The following is an 18,468-nucleotide window of genomic DNA, read 5'->3' as shown; positions in this document are numbered from 1 at the left end:
GTTTCCCTTTTTCCCCTCCCGGCCCCCCCTGCCGCAGCCAGGGCAGTCTGCAGAGCTCTTCGCCGCTCACACCATGTCTGACATCCTCTCTGCTCAGTTCACCATGCCTCAGATTCCTCCTTCCATATTTCAGACCCCACCGCTGCCTCTCCCGCAAACGCTCATCCACCCGAGCCCTCTTCATATCGCTCCGCCCTTAATGTCTCACCCTGCCGAGGTGCCGTTCAGGCAGCATCCCTCATTCTTGCCAGTGCATTACCCCGGCTCCTCACCAATCCCTTCGGCCTTTTTTCTGCCCCTTCAGTCTCAGTTTGCTCTCCAGTTGCCAGGTGAAGCTGGTGGACATCTACCACAGATCAAATCCAGTTTATTCCCAGCAGCAGGAACCTCCAGTCTTTCCCTGTGCACAGAATATGGCTCGGACAGTGCATTGCACCCTTTGACCTGCACAACGAGTCCTTCAGTGTCCATATCCGCATCTCAGCTCATTGTCCCTACGCGGTCAGACCCAATGGTGTCACTTGTTGTCCCCGTTCGCATACAGACAAATATGCCGTCCTACGGGAGTGCGATGTACACAACGCTTTCCCAGATTCTGGTCACTCAGTCGCAGTGCAGTTCCTCTTCTATTGTTCTCCCAAAATTTGATGATCGCCAACCCAAGGGTACCCTGGTTTGTAGCGCTGATGTTCATGGACTGGGCTTTGATCTGGCACAGATGATCACAGAGGATCAAAGAAGCATTTTCCAGAGCCCGTATCTGAGAGTGCCCTTGCCCCTACCAGAACGGAAAGGCTATATGCCACTCACCTCCCCATCAGACAGTGTCCTTGGGCTGGAAGGAGGCCCATCAACAGTCAGTGGAAGCAAAAGGATGCTCTCTCCAGCTGGCAGCTTGGAGCTGACCATGGAAACACAACAGCAGAAGAGAGTGAAGGAGGAGGAAGTGTCAGAAGCAGAAGAGAAGTTGGAAGTGGTGAAGCCACCCAGTGCAATAGAGGAGGGGAAAAAGCAGGACAAATCTCACTTTCTTGCAGAAAGCCAAGGCAGGGTCGAGGTTGAATCACCACCTAGTTTGTCCTTAGAGCAGTCAGAGCCAAAGGAAACCCCAAGTACTTCGCAGCAAGCTGAATCCCATTCAGGTTCTCCGAGCTTTGAGGCGCTAGAAGAGTATAAGCAGCCAGCTGGCAAGCAGTTCCTCAGCAAGGCACCTTTGCAACCCGTGAAGAAAGAAGACTCCAAAGAAGTGGTGGAGCAGCCTCCACTGACCTCTCCAAGCCCTGCACCTCTGCCTGAGGTGACTCGTAGTGCAATGAAGTCTCGTGAAGGTACGGATGTGAAGAAGGTACTCCAGTTCCCCAGTCTCCACACAACCACTAATGTCAGTTGGTGCTATTTAAACTACATAAAGCCAAATCACATCCAGCAAGTCGACCGGCGGTCGTCGGTGTACGCCAGCTGGTGCATTAGCTTGTACAACCCCAACCTGCCGGGCATATCCACTAAAGCAGCCCTGTCCCTCCTGAGGTCCAAGCAGAAGGTGAGCAAGGAGACCTACACCATGGCTACTGCTCCGCGTCCAGAGGCAGGCAGGCTTGTCCCGTCCAGCTCCAGGAAGCCAAAAATGACCGAGGTAATGCAATCCTATATATTTCTCCTCATCCATTTGGATACAAGGGAAGAGGGGGATGAGGGATGGGGAATTGCTATTCTTAGTTTAATAGGAGTGTATTCATCCCTCTCTCAGTCTGGTAAGCACTTGTTCTCAGTGAAACTTTTAGAATGAAGAAGCTAAAACCCACTGTAATAAAAATTAAACTAAAAGGGCAAGCCTGCTGCAAGGCAATGTGCCACATTTCATTTCTCCAGTTTCTACCTGCCTTGTAGTCCAAAGAGCATGTAGGAATCACCACCGCACCATGAACTGCCACTGCTCAAGCACAAAGGATTAGACTTCATTTGCATTTGTCTTGATATTTCAAATAGCTTTACAAGTTTTATTTTTTTTTAAATAAATGCTGTTATAATTCCCTACATTTTGCATGTTATAAATGAAAAAAGGATTACCTTGGGGAAATGGGATTCTGTCTGGTTGTGCATCTACTGATCTTCCATTAATGAACATGGAGAGGCATGCTTAAAAGTATTTAAAAATATTAAAGGGAGATTTGCAAGTGTATTTAGGCCCCCAAAGAAGTGTAAAGGCATGCAGTGACATTTATAAAAGTGCCTCAGTAGGTCAGACATGGAGTCTTGTTAAAACACCCGTGTCTTTAGTACATTGAGTTCATGTCCCCAGCTCTCTACCTGCTTATCCAGGTATCAGAGGATATTTTATACCAGATTTTAGAGTTACGGGGAGCAAGGCAAATATCTTCACAGGGCAGAGCTCACCAGAGGCATTGAAGCCTTTTAGACACCTCTGGTGACTGCCTGGTGTTTTATATCTCATTTTGAGGCCAGACTTTCCCCCTCTTGGTTAATGCTGAACCATACAGATCCCTTTAATCCAGATCATGTTCATGTAGATTAGCAAACAGAATGGCTCTAAAGATTTTGCAATTTGATATTCATCTCAAGTTAATTTATATTGATGGATTATTCATTTTATTTCTGTATCATGAAATGAACTTTGAATATTAAATTTATCATAATCGCTGCTGCAGCTGCTGCTTATAAATATGTCTTAAAATACACAGTAGAGTCACTTTGATTCAATAAATCTTTATTTCTATTCAGTATTTCCATCATTCTTCTGCAGAAATCCAAAAGACAGGATTTCTAGGGACATAGGGGCAGATAATTACCTGTGCAGTGCAATAACCACATTAACACTTTATATTCGTGCACTCTTTTTCAAAGGATTTTATCTGAACAGTGTCATACCATCCTTGATTTCATTCTCTAATAGAAGTGCCTGTGCTCCTCTGAGCTTTGCTCTTTGACATGGTGCTAAAATGCACAGCACATGTGTGCTGCAGAAGTATGAGACCCTCATACCCTGAATTAAAGGTTAAGCACTAGACAGGAATGGCTTAGCCCTTAGCCATCAAAATACATATTTCACTGCATGCATTTGCTCAAAAGACTCAAAAACCTTTGAGACAAAATCCTATAGGCTGACTGGTGGTGAAAGTTAAGGTTTTCATGGTACAATTTGCAAAAGTAGGAGTTTGTCCTGCCAAATTCACCTAGAAAATGGTGTAGCCTAAATCTGATATTAATACCTGCTGCTTAAAGGACTGCAGTTGGCAGAAATTATGTTCATTTCAGTGTAAATTGACCTCATGCCAAGCAGAGAAATAATTTTTGATTAAGTGATCGGTGGGAGTGAAATCCTCGGTTTAGTTTTTAAACTACATTTGAGTGGCACAGATTAGGAGGCAGCGGTGCCAGTGACTCAGGAAGACGCGATTAACAGGAGCTGCGAAGCATCAGTCCCAGGTTGAAAGTTCAACCTTCAGTTAACTCCGCTCTAGCTATTTCCCTTAAATATTTGCTTCTTTATGTAACTGTAAGTTGTCAGTCAACGCAGCAGAAAATGTAAAACAGCGCTAATATTTTGTACAATTATGCATGCAGCAAGCTACCAGCAAGCAGTAGTATTGTATATACTGTCTACGTATTTGGCTTAGTTTTTAAATTGCCAGTGGGATTTACCGAGCAGATTAGGCTCCAGCATGCATGTAGGGGTGGCTGATTACGCTGTATCATCGGGCTTGCACACTTTGTAAATTCAACGAGATTGTAAAAGGGGATAGTAGTGACTGTATGATTTTGGCTCTCTCTGGTGCCTTTCATCTGTCTGTGTTTTGTGCTTTCAAAAGTTGCAATAAATAAACCTCATGCTACATCTAGAAAGTCAATTGTTTTGTATTCCTCAGTGAATAAGGAACTGAACTGGGAAGGTCATCACTAGCGAGCATGCAGCTCATGTCAGGAGGTGAAGTTATGATGCTCAAAGTTTGATTTTTGAAGGCACTCGGTGTGTCTCCTGCCTCTGATTCCCTCTATGTGTGGACGTTTCCATACCCAGAGACACCAGCTTTAGACCATGTTTGCTGTTTAATTGTTAAAATGGTTCTGCCCTGGGTTGAATGCCCTTTCCCAAGTGATTCCTGGGCACATCTAGGGAGATAGGAGCGGACAGGGTCCATCCCAGGAGGCGTCGAGGCAGGGTACGTGGGTCTGGTGGACATGGGCTAATCCATGCCAGCTGGCCCCAAGGGTAGAGAGCAGTCCCAGGTGCATTTAACGCTCTAAGCTGAGCTGCTGAAATTACTGGGCAAATTTGAAACATCTGACCTCAGTTTTGCAAAGCCACTTTGCAAAGCCCATCCCTTCTCTTGCTCCAAACTTAATGGTCAGACCAGCAGCATGTCTGCTGAATTTTGTGTCTCAGTCTTGGCTTCCCCTATAACCGTGAGAGACACAGAGGCTCCTCCTGGGTGATTCATCCCCTCCTCAGATCGGTGTTTAAGGTAGGGCAGATGAATCACCCTTCAGAGCTGCCGCTCTTACACTCTTCCCACTGCCAAGAGCTAAGGATGACCAGCGCTGCTTTAGAACTCTGCCAGTTTTTTGACTATGGTCAGGCCTAAATCCCTCTAATAACCCTGGTGTCTCGTAAGCCTTTTCCTTTAAATTATATATAAAGTGAGGATATGGGTAATTCAGTTGAACTTCAAAGATGTTCTTGCATTTGTGTAACAAGTAACCTGGGTGAAAGGCGTTCTGCTTTCCTCTCTTGAAGCTCTGGAGACTCCTGTTACTATTAGGCTGTAGGGGATCAACATCCCAAAATTTCATTCCAGGTGTGGGGAGCTCCCCTCACTAGAGAGGCAGCTTCAATATTTAGGACCATTTACTATAAAAAATAACATTAAACATGCTACGTGAAATGTCAGCGCATGATTTAAACCTGGGTCTAAAAAAGGGGTGGCACATTTGGCAGCGAAGAAGCAAATTTCACCCTGGGAACAACTGGGGAGGTTGAGGATTATTTTCTCCCGTTGGTTTTGTGGCTTTCTCTGTACTGTGCCCTTGGCAACAGGGTTTCGGTGAAAGGAAATCACCCGGGAGCTTTGACTGTCAAGTGATTTATATCAAGTTTAGATGGCTAAAGTCCAAATCTGCATGAATGCGTGCGTATATGTGGGAAACCCGAAGGTTGAGGTTAAATATGTGAATTTTAGAGATGCCTCCTCTCCAGAACTTTGTAGATGTATGCACTAGAGAGAGGATTACCAAGGACAGAGCAGTGGATTTGGGAACGGAGCCCCATGGCTCCACCGCGTGCTCAGAGTGACCCCAGCCAAGACTCTTCTCTCTGTGCCTCAGTTTTCCAGGTGGATGAGATTGAGCCATCATTTGCAGGGGGTGGTTAAAAAACTTGTAAGCGGTCACTGTAAATAGATCGCAACCAGCAGGGCTCCAAATCCAGAACTAGGGGCCCTATTTGTTAAGAGGATGCCCTAATTACTGCACTTCTTAGCTGTCAGGAGCAACACGTGCAGGAGGTTGCAGGCTCTTTCCTGCAGTGTTTGGTCTGTGTCTTAGCATTATTTTGTATGTAATCAATGATTGTTTTGCTCTTTTGGGGAGATAGGTTCATTTGCCTTCGCTCCTTTCTAATGAAGGTCGAAAAGATATAACTAGAGCTGAGAAGGAAGAGGATAAAAGAGGAAAATCGGAAGAAGAGGCTCTCGTAACCAAAAGGGGGGAGCCAGTCAGGATCAAGATCTTTGAAGGAGGGTAAGTGTCTTGTTTTATTTCTCTCTTTGTGTCACACCGTGTAGGAGTTACTGGTGGCAATGATGGCAAGTCAGTGAAGGTGCTGCATGGAGGTGAGCAGGAGAAGGCCAGTTGTAGTTGGATTTCAGCTTACTTTCCACAGCCACTGTAAAAACCTCACCCTCAAAATCAGTGAATACTCTGGACTGTATTAATTTTCTTTTTTTGAGTTGTCTTTAAGTTAGCAAGCACCTCAGTCTCTTCGCTGAACGGGAGGTTGAGTCAAGGCGGTTGAAGAGAACAGATACGTCCTGTAGCTGTGTCTGATATGGTGGGGTGTACTCTATATCTTCCAAACCTTTCCAGAGCCGTCTCCTGAAAATGGTGTTCCTAGTGGTTGTTGTTATGATGAGGAACTGGGGATGTCTTTTCTGGTGTCTGGGTTTTGGGTAGGAGAGAAAAGAAGCATTATATTGATGTGTTTTCAATCCCACTCGACCAAAATAGCTCCAGCCAGAATGGATACAAGATCTAAATTTGATGTGTATCTTAATTCTCTGCTTCAGGTAATTCAGAGTACTCTCAGTAATTCAGCACTGATTTAATATTACTGTTTGTCTTTTCAAGAATTAAAAAAATCGGTTAATAAGTAGCCTGTCTGTGGGATACAGTTAAAGTTCATAATTCAGGATAATCCTCCCTGTCTGTTGCAGAGGGGTCAGAGAGATGTAAGAAATCCCCAGCAGGATTCATGCTCTTGCCATTGGGTGGTCTTGGTTTTTGTTTGTTAGAGAAAGGCTTTAATTAGTCAGTGGTTGTGGCTTTCTGCTGTTACTGGTTGAAGTTTGCTTTTATTTTTGAAATATTTCATTAGTGAATGATCAAACTAGCTAACCAAAAGAGTAAAATGGTGCTTTGGGAAAGGAAATGTGCTTGTTTGCTCAGGACGACTCACCTCTCACCCAGACATGGGCACTGTGCTCAGCTCGGGTTCGGATCTGTCAGCAGTGAGCGGTGAACGCAGAGCTAAACCAGTGACGGAAGAGCCTTTTCCCATCACATTCTCATAGGGGCCAACCTGTGATGGCTGTGACCTGAAATGATTTAGGGCGGGAGCCAAGGAATGGGAAGAAAGCAGCAGAGTGAGAAATACGATGGGTTTGGTACGTTGCAATTGCCCTCCCGTAACAGATGGGGCCCATGGGACCGCTGAGCACTGGGTTTCATTGCCTCAAAGCCCACGAGACTCCTCCGTTCCCCTCGGCTGTGTCCTCCCTCCTTCCTAGACGTGATTGAGGCAGCTCAGCGTTATCTTGAGTGCAAATCACCCTGCCCCTCGCAGAGCAGCTCCACAGAGGTTTTTTGGGGAGACATACAGGGGTGTTCGGTGCCGCTTGCTCCCCGGCTGCCCCCTCCAAAATGAGCCACGTCCTCACATCTCTGCGCTCAGGCTGTCTGCATCCCCGAGCCCAGCACAGTGGATGCGGAGTCGTGTTTCCTAAATGACAGACAGAAAATAAAGCAACTTTTCCAACGTGTTCTGTATCAGCCAGCATCAGGGAACACATTAGTCATCCTGAACGTATGCTATGTTTTATTTTAAAGTTCCTGTAGCACTGACTGAAGGCAGCCGTCCTTCTGGATGCGAGACAGAATATAGGAGCTGCTTAATGCCAAGCGCAGGCACTAATGTAACACAGCAGGTCGCAGAAATGAATTTTATCTCTAAATTACACGACATACGCACTGCTAAGAGGTCGGGCAGGACCGGCTGTTCCCCCGAGGTGCTCAGTGCAGACCTGGTGGTCTGTGGCCAGTTCCCATGAGGTTTCCGATGTCGAATTATTCAGCCTCAGCTGTGAGGGTATTTTCTTGCAGTGAAGGAACAAGCCTACAGGGTGTCTGGTGCTTTCTGCAAGACACTCAATAGATCAGACCTCTTTCCTGGCCCTCTCCTGAAAATGCTTTACAAAAAGTACATCCGTTCTCAAGACATTATTTCACCATCTTTTTTTTTTTTCATTCCTTCATAAAAAACTCCTCCTTGTCTCATTCTTCCCCTTATTTATTGGTTTCACATGGTCTGCTGCTGGCTCGACCCATCCTTCCAGTGGGATGCAGTTGGTTTCAAATCCTTTGGAGCTATCCCCTGCTTTGTTGCGCCAACCAAGGAGACGAAATTCTAAGGAAATTCAAGTGTTACCACAAAAGGTGAACTTGCTGTAGCTCTTTTGGCTCCTTCTTCCCCTTGGTTTTTATTTCTTTAGAGCTCTTGCCTTTCTCACTGCCATTTTCAACACTTGCTCTTCCCTCTGTACATTCTGGTTTCCCCAGTTTCATTATTTCCTCCTACCCGTTGCTCATTTTTAGGGGTCAAACCAGTGAACCCACCCTCAGCTCTCAGAGCCATGCTGGACAGCTTGGCTTCCCTTAAGAAGTCTCTCACTTGAAGGTGTCTCATCCTGAGCTGTGACAGTGGATGGTTGCTTTGCAACCCACTGATCTGAGCGTGTAGATCCCGTGAGCCCTGAGGTACGTTCGTACCTGGGTGTAGGATCAGGGCTCAGCTTCTTCCCCCATCACCCTCTCCATGAGAGATGTCAGTGGTCCCCACTGTGCCATCTCGGGATGCGGCTGTGAAGAAGCCGTGGGGGGTGGAGATATTCAGCTCCCATTGAGTTACTCAGCCATTTCAGCATCTTCCTCCTTGGCCTCCTGTGAAGAAGAGACCTGTGGTCCCTTCGTGTTGTGTCTCTGGTTTCTTGGGGACTGCAGGGGGGATGTGCGCCGCTTTGCCTTGACTTGTCCACAGTTACCTGGAGACAGGCTGCACAGAGGTTTCTTTTGGGCTCCTGTTTAAATAGCAAATTCCTCTTGGAGAGCAAGCCTTAGGATCATTCCATGCGTAATTTCTGCAGTGACTTCTACTTGCAGTTCTGAAATTTCCTAAGACTGGGTATACCTCCATTGCAAGCAGTGTTCACCCCATGCACTTGGCTGCAGAGGAGGTGGGAGTCGTTTAACATCCACACTGCTCCGTTTCGTTAGGTTGTGTCTAGGAGAACCATCCCATTAAGCAGCAAAGTTTGTACTCCTGAAGGAGCTAATAAAGATACCCATTGGACTAGTCCTGAAGGATAACATGGTGTTTTTCAGCAGTGAAAGTTATCTTTGAAGGTCAAGCTGGCCAGCGCTGCTTCAGAAGTGTCATGGTGACTCTGTGTCACCTTCATCAGTGCACTCCGGTGCTTTGGCGGCACCGGGCCCATTCTGAAATCTGACATCATGAGACTGTAGATTGGTATCGACCTGATTTGAGACTGAGGTCTGTGATGGTATCATGGTCTTGTCGGGGAAATGTTGCCTGTTTACTGTGCATTAGCATTACCATGATGAAATGTGATAGCAGGGAGGCAGTTACAGTCAATATACGTTCTTCTGTTTCGTAGCCAAACTCTGTGATTTTATGGGGCTCATCAGTTGGCTCATTGCAACTAGTAGGGAAAACAATATTAAGGTATAGAAGGTTAAAGACCACTAACGTTAACTGACATCCCCAAAGCAGTGTCATGTAAAGTCAATGCTACGTCAAAGAAGAGGAAAACTGTCCCATTTTTTCCCTTCTTTACAAAACAAAACTTATGGCTGCAACCTTACAGTTACAGATTCGAGTATCCTTGCATTCACACCTTAAAAAATTACCTTCCCTTCAAACCGTCCCATGGGCACAAATCCACGTGTGGGTGAGAAGAACCCATGGCAGCATAATGTAACCTATCTTCTAACGCTGAGAGATGCTCACAGCGCTATTGTGACCGGGGCTGCTCTAGACTTTGATTTGGTCTGACACAGATACAAATCCAGGTCACTCGTTATCCTCACCACTAACAGGGTTAGTGCAGGTTCACCAGCAGCCTCTGAACTGGGGCCATGAACCCTCACCTTAAATCACTGCTCCCCTGAGCCTGGGTGAAGCCCCTTCTGTCTGCTGCACTACAAATGACTGCAGGATTTATGAGGACCATTGCGAAGTGAGCCCTGGGGCTGGAGGGGTGGAGGCTGCTGTGTTCCCCATGCTGCGGGGCTGCTGATGGGGTTTTGGGCAGTGAGGAAGAAGATGAATTGTACATCTGCCTCCCTTAGCCTGTCTGGTGACAGACTTTCCCTTGGGTTGAAGGAAAATGGAGAAGCCTGTTTGAACAGACTCGAACATGACTGCTAATTAGTGAATGGATGAGAAAAAACCCCAACCTCTGGGCAACCCATTGGCTGCATGCAAATGTCCCTTCCCCCAGCTCTCGCCGTGGTGGACTCACTGGGATCTGTGGTCAGCTTCTCCGGGGTGATCTCACTCCATTTCTATGACCGGCCACAGAAACTGCAGCTCCACCACCCTCTGACACACACCTCATGGAAAACCCCTGGCATAGCAGCGCCAGAGCTTTATTACCCTGGAGAAAGCCTCTCTTAAACAAGCACAGTTTCTCAGTGTGTAACTCCCAACCCCTGCATCGGACCCGGTTTGTCCAGGGGATTTCCTTTGCTGCTTAGATGAGCTCTAAGAATTCACCATGATTATTTGGAAAGGAGTAATTTATCTGAAAGACACCAACTTGGGCACACATGTTAGCAACAAAGGAGGAGCCTGAATGAGCTCGGGTCTGCAGCACATCCCTTGTACACCACTGTGAGTTATCGGCTGATGCTCCTTCATTTACGTGCAAACCTGCTCGAATCCTGGGGGGAACTCACGGCGTGGCCCCTGGACAGTGCCTCAGATGGGAAAACATCTCTGCGAAGCAGGGCTGGTGTTCAATAGTGATATTTTACTCCACACTCTGTTCCTCGGTGTAAGCAAAGAATTCCTGGAATTTGCAATTTTAAGTGAAAGGGGCTTTCCTGAGCCTTGGAAAGGAGGAATTGGTGCTAAAACTTCCCTGTCAGGGCCACTGGTGCCATACTGACCACTCGGTGTTAATTTGAGCATCTTGCGGGGTTTGGATGCTGGATTTTCCCTGTCTCTGAAAGGCCTGAATGGGCAGAGATCCATATAGGCAGCCTTGTGGATGCACAGCCCTTCTGAAAAATCTGGGGGTTCGTACCCACAGGGTTTGGGTGCAGCCTAAAGGGTTTGGGTACAGCTCACAGGGTCTGAGTACAGCTCATGGGGTTTAGGTACAGCCTGAAGGGTTTGGGTACAGCTTGAAGAGTTTGAGTAGAGCCCACAGGGTTTAAGTACAGCCCAAAGGGTTTTGGTACAGCTCGGGGGGTTTTGGTACAGCCCAAAGGATTTGGGTACAGCCTGAAGAGTTTGGGTACAGCTTGAAGGGTTTGAGTAGAGCGCACAGGGTTTGGGGACAGCCTGAAGGGTTTGGGTACAGCTCGCGGGGTTTTGGTACAGCCTCACTTCTCATGTCCATTGAAAGAACATGAGGTCCCTTTGGAGCACCATACGTTTACAATCTTCTTTTTTGGACATAGCACAAACAAAACACATTTGCTGTGTAAAAAGCTACCAGTCCAAAGGAGACAAGACACAGGGCGGCGGTTTAAGTAAGGATCGATTTGTGAATTTAATGATTCTGACAAGATGAACCAAGAAATTGTGTGAAGAGACAGGTTTGCAGACAATGAGAAAGGCAGCTTGAAAGATACATTCAGGAATAGTAGCAGAGAAAAATAGCAACTGGAGAAATAATTTTTTCAAAATTAAATAATGAATATATGCTTTTTGCTTTGAAAAATCATTGCATTCTTACTTTAAAATATCTTTAAGAGCTAATATGAAAAAAAGGTTCTGTTCAGCTTGAGGCTAATGCTTTTCCCTTCCATAACATGTCTTTGTGAAAAATTGGATATTTTTTTTTCTTTTTAGTTTTTGGTTTAATTAGAAAAACTATTTTCCTCTGGTAATTCAGGGAGTAGCTATACTGAAAAATCAGCTGTTTTCAGTGGTCTGCTCCTGGATCAGGAGCAACAAGGTAGACGGATGAAACAGCGTGTGGAAGAGGAGGAAAGTGAGATGTTTGCAGGTAGGGCCAGCACAGTAAAGGTGCGATTTGACTCCAGCTCTGCTCACTTCATCCTCTCAGCTCACCTGGAGTGAGGCAGGGCTGTGTCTGATGAGAGCTGATGCTGCCGAGATGTCCGATGAGGTGTCTGGGAGAGCCAACAGATTTCCGTTCCGAGGGAAGGTGTGGACCGGCTCTGTAGTGGTGCCAGTTCCCAAACCTGCGGCTGCGCAGGCGGTGCCGCTGCCAAGAGCTCTTGTATAAGTAACCTTGTATAATATCGAAGTAACCTCGGGTAATTAACTTCAAAACAGGTTTAATTTCTGTTGGGAGCAGCTGCTGGCTGTATAACCACTATGGAAACTTCATGCAAGATCCCAAATGTTGTATCTTTGGGACAGAGCTCAGGGCTTGAAGAGCTTTCTGTTTTCCTTGCTTTTAGGACAATACCTGCAACTCGTGAGTCGATACCCCCTGAACATTTCTCAGGGGTCTGTGCAATGCGAATCAGGATCATTCATGCTCATTCTGCTCTTTGCTACCTCCTTTGTGTGTGAAGGACATTGAGGGGCTGGAGCGTGGCCAGAGAAAGGCAACAGAGCTGGAGAGGGGTTTGGAGCACACGAATGATGGGGAGCGGCTGAGGGAGCTGGGGGGTTCAACTGGAGAGGAGGAGGTGAGGGGAGACCTTATCCCCTCTGCAGCTTCTGAAAGGAGGGGGTAGCAAGAGAGTGGTCGGTCTCTTCTCCCCAGGAACAAGCGATGGGATGAGAGGAAACGGCCTCAAGTGACCACAAACCTGCACCAGGGGAGAGTTAGATTGGTTCTGAGGGAAAATTTCTTTACTGAAGAAAATTTTTTTACTGATTATCAAGCACTGGCAGAGGCTGCCCAGGGCAGTGGTGGAGTCCCCATCCCTGGAGGGGTTCAAGAAGTGCCTGGATGTGACACCTGGGGATATGGTGTAGTGGCCATGGTGGGGTTGGGTTGACCGTTGGACTGGATGAGTTTAGAGGTCTCTTCCAACCTTAATGGTTCTGTGATGCCTTTGGTTTACCCTTATGGATGCAGGTACAAAAAAAGCCATTAAATCCTGCAAATGTTTTGGTCAATTAAGCATGAACCCACTCTCAGTCACCATCCTAGCCCTAACACAGCTGGGTGACGAAATACTTGCACGGCCCCTGTGCTGTTCCTCTTTGGATGCTGGCTGGACCTCCCTACCCCAGCTCCGTCTTGGCTCCGAACCACAGGACATCCCCCTGTGCCTGCAGCGCAGTTTACTCCGACACCGGCTGTGTTTGCACCGAGCAGTTCCTGCACACACTGTTCCCTGGCCTCCAGACGCGTCCCGGAGACGACGAATGGTGGCGGTGGCAGCAGATGGGTGCAGCTTGGGGTGATGGAGCCGTGACTCAGCAGGACTCTCGAATCAGTCATTCTCCTCCATGCACTTCAGTTTCCTTGTTTAGGAGAGGGGCACACAAACTCACCTACTGCTAAACTCGATTATATTATGCATTTAAAATGGCTTAATATTCCTTAGTGGGAATTGTTAATATTTCCTGTCCCGAGTATCTCCTCACTTCTCTTGACAAATGGAGCTCATTCTGCAGCTTATTCCTGTTTTCCCAGGAAATCTGACAAACACAGAAGGATTTAGTCTAGGCTGTTGTCTGGTTTTCTTGATTATTTTTCCTAAATTATTCTTGCCTGTGCAGCCAGCCCATTTTCTTGACACGTCCTGCTGGCAGGTGCTCAGAATGCAGCTTGATGCTAATTTCCCACAGCCAATTATTAAAAAATGTGATTTCCAGTTTCCTCTCTGACCTTGTGTGGGATGCTCGACTTTCTGCAGGGATTTCTTTCCTCCTAAGTAAAGATCCCTGTAAGCATCCAGCCAGCCCATGGGCTCCCCAGTGTGACATGGTTACAGCTGAGTGTGGTTCTTGGGTGGACGATGGTGCTTTTCCCGAGCCAAGTATTCCCAGTAGGGTTTTGCCAGCCTCTTATTCCGCTCACCATGACATTTATCTTCTCTGTGTTACAAAAAGACAAGATTTCCCATTTGCTTTCAGCTCAAATAATGAAAAATACATACTTATTAAACAGTATCAAGCAAGAAAATATCTTTGATGTCTTAGACACCTGGCTAGGCAAACCTGCCTCGCTGGCATGGTGCTGTATCTTATTTGAGGAATGAAGACTGCTCAGCTTGCCAGTCTCCTGTTGTAGCTAAATGACTTAAACATCTACTAATAATTGCATTTATTCTAGCAATTACTTTGCTTATAACACCTTGTAGCTCCTAGGATCAGTCCAGGCAGATAAAGAGAAGCAGCCCCTGTTCTGCAGGCTCTGGGTGCAGAAGTGGGTTCCTGGGGTAGGACAGAGCACGATTTTCCTTCTTTCTTCAGCAGAAAGATTAGTTCAAGCAAAGAGGCAGAAAGGGAGCATTGCCTCGCCTGGGGTGTCTGTAAAAGAAGGGCACAAAACATACAGGGTCTGAGAGTGGGAGATGATAAAGATGGGGGAGATGGCCCTGTCATCCACATGGGAGAGGCTGAGGATGTGAGCTCGTGAGCATATGTGTTATACAGGAGAGTTACAAAGCAAAATGGACAAACAGCATTTGGTGCAGAAAGTGCCAGTGGATGCTGTATGTCCAGGGCTGTTGGCAGAGCAGAGCTGTGCATAAGGGATGGGAGAAATCAAAATATCCAAGAGCAGATGAAGGGACACACAGGAGCATTTCACAGAGCCTTGATCACACAGGTAAGGGGAGGCTGGTGCAAAGGAAGCATCTCTGATTCGCAGGCATGACACAATGTCTTATTCTGCGCCGCTGCTTGATACGGGCCAAATGTCTGGAATAATGAGCTCTCCATGTTCACAGACTATTTATGAGCTTGTGGCAAACATCAGGATTATGAGGTTTTCACTTTATTGATTCAGTGACACAATCTCTGCAATTAATTCTGTGGAAAATTTGAGCAGGCAAACGTTTTACCAGGTTTACTTGGGATTAGCCAGTTCTTAACATCTGCATATCTAGGCAGCCTGTCCTATACAGAAATGTAATTTATAGAAGCCCTTTAATGGATTCCAAGTACTGTGCAATCAATTAGAAACCTGATGTTCAAACAGACCTAACTGCCTATTACTCAGTCCATATTCCAGCGGATAAATGGCAGGAGATGACTCTGAGAATACAATTCTGATCTGGGTTTTTGGGGCTTCCTTATCTGTCCCTTTCTAATGATGAAAACATGAAACATCTTTTGAGGACAGGTCTCTTCTCAAGGCAGATGTGAATCTGTCTGCTGTTTGGTTGCTTGTTGATTTTGGTTGTTTGGTTTTTGGGTTTTTTGTAGTTGATTTTCAGTTCTCTTTGTATCGACTACCAGAGAATCCCAGTAGTGACAGATGGGATGTGAAATTCTTGGGAACATTCTGCATGATGGAAATGAGTAAAGTGTGCCTAAACTGTATTTTCAAACAATGCCATGCATTTAAGAGCGTGAATCCTATAAAATTCATCTGCTGACCAGGTAATTCACCTAGAGAGGGATCCTGTTCCTAAGACTGGGAATTAAGCACCCTTGCTACTAGGGCATGTAGCAATAGAACGAGGGATAATGGTTTTAAACTAGAAAAGGGCAGATTTAGGTTGGCTATGAGGAAAAAGCTCTTCCCCATGAGGTGGTCGATCACTGCACAGGTTGCCCAGAGAGGTGGTGCAGGCCCCATCCCTGGAGATATTCAAGGCCAGGCTTGATGGGGCTGTGAGCAACCTGATGTGGTACCAATGTCCCTGCTGACTGCAGGGTTGGACTGGATGAGCTGTAAAGGTCCCTTCCAACCCAACACAGTCTGTGATTCTGTGATTCTACTCCCAGCTTTGATTTCCAATTTCACTTTTGGAAAAGTTTTACTTTTTTGCATAATTTGGAAGCAAGCACACAAGTCACACTGATGGTAAGAATGCTGTGAGAACTGAATCAAACCTGTTCCATCCTTAAGTAGTGGGACTATGAGAGCCAGACTCTGCATTTAAGAAAGATTTTCCAGTGCTTCCCAGTTTGTTGCTGGAAGGAAAGCAGCTTAGCTGCGTGCTCTGTCCTGATACAGCCCATGATATAACTGGGTCCTCGATGGTGGTGAGTATCAGTGCTCCTCTGCACGGAGGGAGGTGCAGTGCTGTGGAAGGAAGGCAAGGTCACTCCTCTTCATGGGACACCCCTGGGCTTGCTCAGGGGGGGAGAGGTTTGGGCAGCTGAGGGATGTGGCAGGAGCAGATGGGAAGAGGAGCAGCAGGACCAGGGGGAACAGGCAGAGTCTGCTGCTGCTCGGAAAGGCAGTGTGTTGCTGGGGGCAAGGATCCAACTGCAGGGACGTGGTGGGCAGGGCTGCATAGAAACATTTCCTTTTTTTTTTTAAATATTCCATCTTCCCAAGTTGCTTTTCACTGTTTAAAAGTTACACTTCCAGTTCTTATTTTTATGATGGAGACTGTTTACTTGCCTTTGGTCTTTTTCTGAGGGGCAGCTCATGAGGGACCTGGTGCAGGCGGATGCACTCCAAACCTGAAGCCAATCCGAGTCCCATGATCTCTGGATCATGATGTGCTTTAAGGCAGCTGGCAGCCCCAATCAGCTTCTCCAGGATGGAGGAGTGGGGAAAAGCTGTTATTACTCACCACAAGTGTTCATAGCAAATTCCCTGTCCTGAAGGACCTGCTGTTACACAAAATCCACTGGGTGAGAAAGGAGGGTGGGATGGGGGGGGTCACTCTTTAAACCATGTGAGAAATTCATACATGTGTGTTGGAAAATAGGAACCCAGACTGACTGTAACTGCACGCTGCTTTGTGTATAGAACCTCTGACGAAAGGCAATGTGGCCTAATAAGATATTTTTGCTGCTCTGATTTGCTGCTCCTGCTGGTGTAGAGATAAGACTGAAAAATTACAAGACTTTTGTAAATGGGAAGCAGGGCTGCTCAGGGTGAGGTCACAGGCAGGGTTTTGGCTACTTCAGTTCTTGGAAGTCTATGGGTTTCTGAACGCGTGGGTGCTCTTGTCTCTAAACTTTATCCAGGACCTGCTATGTCAAAAATGAGGGAATAATCAGATTTGCACAGTCAAGTTTTTTTAAGCCTTTCTTTGGGTGCTTTGGCTTCTTGTAGACCCTGGCCATGTCTGAACAGGTTTGTGTAACTCTTGGTTGGGTCAGCAGCACAGTAGCGGCACTTTCAAAGAGCAAATACTTCTTGCAGCTGTTTTAGATCAGCAGTTAAACCAGTGGTTTTCAATGTTTGTGGATTTCTTGCCATTCTTACTTAAACAAACCGTTTGATGGCAGAATTATGTGGTTCTCAAGGTTGCAAGAAGCTGAGCACTTACACTGCTTTTCTGAGATTCAGCTGTATGTGTTTCAGTCCCCTCACAAGACCAAAGAGCTCTTCCAGGCACAGGGTTATCTGCAAAGCCTTGGTCTGAGGTGTGTCAGAGCCTGTGCCTGCAAACTGATTTTGGTAAAATACAAGCCAAATACAAGCGAAATATCTTTATTATTGAAAATACCACCCCTTGCTTGGCAAGGAGCTGCTGTGGGGTGAGGGAGCTGGAGGCTGTCGGGTACCTGGAGTTGGTCACTGCGGACGGACATTGAACTGCACGAGGTCCCTGCATGGGTGCTGGGAAATGCTGCTGGGAAATGCAGCTCGTGCAAGGGAGCCTCGGGGAGTTTAGGCTAAAGATTGATCATCTTTTCACAAGAATTCAAAAAGGCTGAGTAATGTTTGTTGTGTGCCTACTCAGGCAATGTAGAGTGGTGGGGAAGTGTTTTTTTGCATGGCTCTGGTATTGCCTGGGTTTGTGGATATTTTTCTTTCCCAAAATGGTATAACTTTGAGAACTGCAGTGAGATCCCCTGTGTATGTGGGAATGTAGAGTCATACTACAAATAGAGGATAATTAGTCTATTTACCCAGGTTGTCAATGACTTTGGGGTTTAGAATGGAAACATGGCACTTTTGCTTCAAATTATCATTAATAACAATGATTTATTAGGAATTCAGCTCTTCATAAGTAGAATCTTGAGTTAAATTTGTTGAACTGAAAGCTGAGCTCCTCACTCAAAGACTCACTCAGTCTTTCAAGGTGCTGAGCAATGGGCAGAGCTGGTTACAGCCATTAAGAGCTGTGGGAATTTGTGCCTTTGCAAACGGGACCTTTATGTGGATGTCATGGTTTGAGTTTAATAAGCTCACCCACAGCATCCAAGAAAGAAATCTGTGGCCCTGCTGCATGGCTGCACCACTAATGCCGATGGTGAATTAAGAGACATCGCAAGGGGTGTTTGCAGGTGGCAGCAAGCAATGAAAACAGAGCAGCTCTGGGGGATGCCAGCCCCGTGCTGTGCTCTGTCCACAGATCCTGTGAACGTCTGCAATCTGCAGCGTAGCTTCACCAGCAAAGTCGCGGTAATTGCTGACTGCAGGGCCATAGTGCATCGCTGCTGTGCAGCACGGCAGCTCTCCAGGGCACAAAGCTCGTGTGGGTCTCTCTGCTGAAGCCTGGGGTGTGTTTTATTCCTTGCAGTGAAGAGCAGAGTTAAAATAGCTTCTAACTCTGCTCCCCCTCCTTCAGAAGGGGCCTTCTCAGTCCTCCTTGTCCTGAGCAGCCCAGAGATGCTGCAGAGCAGAGGACGTGTCAGCAGGA

General features: G+C 46.6%; 1 protein-coding gene across 1 annotated transcript in view; it reads left to right on the top strand.

The window, feature by feature from the left end:
- LOC104544891 (transcription factor HIVEP3-like) overlaps positions 1-18,468 on the top strand; it is a 59,947-nt gene that overhangs the window by 3,517 nt on the left and 37,962 nt on the right. The window contains 2 exon segments of the mRNA XM_010189894.1: positions 1-1,633; positions 5,609-5,754. The exon segment at positions 1-1,633 is cut by the window's left edge and continues 2 nt beyond it. Coding sequence (XP_010188196.1) covers positions 1-1,633; positions 5,609-5,754 — 1,779 coding nt within the window.

Source organism: Mesitornis unicolor, unplaced genomic scaffold, assembly GCF_000695765.1.
Source record: "Mesitornis unicolor isolate BGI_N332 unplaced genomic scaffold, ASM69576v1 scaffold188, whole genome shotgun sequence".
NCBI lineage: Eukaryota > Metazoa > Chordata > Aves > Mesitornithiformes > Mesitornithidae > Mesitornis > Mesitornis unicolor.
The sequence above is the reverse complement of the archived record's forward strand: the minus strand, read 5'-3'. Positions and strand labels throughout refer to the sequence as shown.